The 3,773-nt window shown below is 43.6% G+C and overlaps 1 protein-coding gene across 1 annotated transcript in view; it reads left to right on the top strand.

Annotated features, from left to right (window-relative positions):
* The first annotated feature begins 1,265 nt into the window (after positions 1-1,265).
* Positions 1,266-3,773, top strand: part of LOC109862289 — a 21,404-nt gene continuing 18,896 nt past the window's right edge. The window contains exon 1 of the mRNA XM_020442286.1: positions 1,266-1,859. Coding sequence (XP_020297875.1) covers positions 1,266-1,859 — 594 coding nt within the window. The remainder of the gene's footprint in view (positions 1,860-3,773) is intronic.

The raw sequence follows: 3,773 nt of genomic DNA, 5'->3' as shown, positions 1-3,773 counted from the left end.
AAATCTGATGGACGGCGGCAGCAGAGGAGGCGTTTACCAACTGCAAAAACGCCTTAGCATCGACAACCTCAATGGCCTGTCTCTCTCTCACTGCATTGCTGACGCTGGTCACGGATGCGTCCGATACGACGATTAGAGCCTCTTTGGAGCAATATGTCAACGGCAATTGGTCGCCTGTTGGATTTTTCTCACGCAAGCTGTCGGACACAAAGAGGAGATACAGTACCTATGATAGAGAGCTGCTAGCTGTGTTTGCGGGTATCAAACATTTCAGACAGCTGGAATGCCGAAGGTTCACCATTAAAACGGACCACAAGCCGCTGACGTACGCCTTTGCCCAGAAATCGGACAAAGCCTCACCGCGACAGTTGCGACAACTTGACTTTATCTCGCAATTCTCCACCGATATCACTTATGTCAAGGGCAGGGAGAATGCAGTCGCAAACGCTCTGTCTAGAATAAACACAATCGATATGCCGACAGCACTCAGTTCTCGAGTCATTAGTGAAGAGCAGGAGCGGGACGGCGAGTTGAAGAACCTCATCCAACACCCGCTGTCCCTGAAGCTGCAGCAACACAACATTGAGGACAACACAGTGTACTGCGACATCAACGACGGTATCGTAAGGCCATATATACCTGCAAGCCTACGACGGACAGCATTCAATATCGTGCACGGTCTGTTGCACCCCAGCGGTCGTACCACAGCAAGGACCTTACAAGAAAAAGATACATGGCCAGAAATCAACAAAGACGCCATCAAATGGTCTAGAGAGTGCCTTCAGTGTCAGCAAGCCAAGGTTCAACGGCACAATCGCCTTACTCCACAAGGAATCGAGATCCCAGATGCGCGATTCAATCACATACATTTGGATCTCATCCTTCTGCCACCCGTTGATGGTTACCGTTACTGCTTAATCATTCTCGACAGATTCTCGCGGTGGCCGGTGGCGGTACCCCTGAGGGACTGCACTGCTGACACCGTCACCGCAGCGCTCTTCTCTCACTGAATCGCTCACTACGGCACACCACTTACCATTATCACGGATTAGGGACCGCAANTCGAGTCCACGCTGTTTAAAGCACTTACGAGGTTCCTCGGAAGCTGCAAAACAAGAACGACTCCCTATCACCCAGCCTCAAATGGAATTGTGGAGCGTTGGCACAGAACTCTAAAATCAGCACTCATGTGCAAAACACANGTGCTCTGGACACATCTACTGTCAGCGTTGATGCTTCGACTCCGCACAAGCTACAAGGAAAACATGAAAGCCTCTCCCGCAGAAATGCTATACGGCACTACGCTGCAAATACCAGGAGAATTCTTCGTACATCACGATCTACCCTCAGATCCTCAGAGTTTCGCTGAGAAGCACGGCGCCTTCATGCGAGAGATGCGTCCGGTTCCTATATCACATCACAACAAAATACACATTTTCAAACATAAAGATTTAGACACTTGTTCACAGGTCTTTGTTCGCTGCGATCACGTCAGAGCCCCGTTGGAGCCACTATACAGAGGATCTTACAAGGTTGTCGAGCGAATCTCTGACAGGGTATACAAGCTGGACATAGACGGAGAACATCAAAACATTTTAGTCAAACGGCTGAAACCGGCTCACATCGCTGAAGAGGACGCTTCATCAATCACGAGCCATTCGCAAATGCAACACCACCAGCACACGCAAGCGCCAAATCTCCGCAACATCGAGGACACGCCAAGGATCCAGAGGAGAGTCACGTTCGCCCAGATCCCTGCTCAACACACTGGGGGGGGAGTGGATGTGGCGGCTCCCTTACCGGCTGCGCCGGCGCCCCAAAAGCGGCGCCACCTAACGGGTTCCGAAAACGCTAATCAAGTACGCCATTGTTTCTGGTATCTTTGGTATAGTTTTTTGTTCGCGAGAGCGCGCTGCTGTTGTTAAATAAAACATTTGCAAACGATACATTTTTCTTCGGAGTCGACTGATTACTCCGTTGATATTAATTATTATTATTGTGTCGCAAGGGTGTTGAATATTCTTTTGGCAAAACGGAGGTTGTTTGAGGCGAAGCGTCCATTGGTTCTTCCGCGTCGTGAAATAGTTCTCTCATTTCCTCGTCCTCCTCCTTCTTTTCCCCTTCTCCAGCGATCACAGCAGTTGTTTTCGCCACGGATGGATCTTCTTCTTTGCAAAAACGCTTTCTCGCTTTTTTGATAAAATGTAGATATCGACGAAGTACTTCGCTGTACAAATTCCATTTTTACCTTCATCAACAGGGAAATCGAGAATACGTCTCATCTCCGCGTTCCGAGAGTGCGTGTGGTATTAGCAGCTGTATTTTCCCCCGCCGCAATCCGTTGTTGCATTCTTTCGACATTATCCGTGGAAATCAGCACTATTTTTTAGCCCGTTCCATGATTACTCGATAATTCGAGATAATAAAGCTCCGAATATGGGCCCGATGATGTACGGTAAAAAGCCTTTTTGTTGCAGCTTTCTCTTGCACCTCCAAGTATCTCTTTGTTCCGCGATACGGCGCAGCGCCGTTTTGTATCGGATTAGGCGGTTTTTCTCTCTTTTTTCGAGCGATACGGTATCTCTGAGCGTATTGTGAACGCACTAGCGAATACACGCGATGAATTTATCAGCGTTTTGCAGAAAAGCAGCGCGTTGATTTTTATTTAGAAGACACAGAGCCTTCAGTAGACAGATATTTCTCTCTCTGAGAGAGCGCTTAGCTCTACTATGCGCCCTTGCTTCTTCCGCTTCGTCGCCGACGGCATCGTAGCTTCGAATGACGCCCTTCACTCGTGTGCTTCGGGGTTTTATACACTTATTTTTACGCGAGGGATCTGCGCGGTACGTACACGTAATGACGCGGATTGTTGGAAAAGATACATGTTCGAAAACGACATTCGTCCGGTGTCGATTGTTTCAAATCGAGCAGTAAATAGCCGTTAGAACATGAAGTGGCGTCGTAATAAGGGTAAACGGTACAGTTGTTGGCCCCCCCACAGTAATTGGCCACTATATTAGAAATAGAAAGATATTAAGAAATAGCTTATTTTTTGTCCTTTTTAATAAACATATTCAAGTTATTTATTCTTTTATGCTTCAGATGCAATTAATACTTTGCCACTTACTATAATATAATAATTATAATAAATAACTAAATTGTATGATGTGTTGAATATTGTACTATATTGTGGAATTCAATTAAAAAAGCTTAAGAGTGAAGCTGTGATTTGGTAGATATTTTAATGCATTGATGATATATTTATCTCTCACAATCGTTATATACAGATAAANAAAGGTTAATATTATGTTAAAAAATGTTTATTCGTTAAAAGTTTAGCATATTATTATAAAAAATANGTGGCCAACAACTATCTTATAAATAATAGTAAATGACACTGATTGGCCGGGTGGCCAATTAATATTTTAATGGTTATGTTAACTGAGAGCCAGTAATTGGCCACGCATTTGTTGTTGAAATGTTAAGTTGAAACGCTAAGTTAAAACAGAAGTAGCAAAGAATATATTTATTNATCTGTTGGTAAGAAAATTCAGTATTTAATCATTTAATATATTTTGCAATTAAAATGCAATAAATATTACATTAAAANTCTTATGATTGTTAAATTTTCGATATTCTTAATTTTTTTGTTAGGTTAAGAAAAGAAATAAATAAAAAATGCCGAAAACGAAGAAAAAGACTTATTATAAAAAACAATATACAGAAGAAAATATTCAAAAGGCGGTAGATGCTATACAAAAAGGTATGTCGCA

Source organism: Pseudomyrmex gracilis, unplaced genomic scaffold (assembly GCF_002006095.1).
Source record: "Pseudomyrmex gracilis isolate BER0280 unplaced genomic scaffold, ASM200609v1 scaffold_1602, whole genome shotgun sequence".
NCBI classification, from domain to species: Eukaryota; Metazoa; Arthropoda; class Insecta; order Hymenoptera; family Formicidae; genus Pseudomyrmex; species Pseudomyrmex gracilis.
Note: the sequence above shows the minus strand (reverse complement) of the source record. Positions and strands in the feature narration are given on the sequence as shown.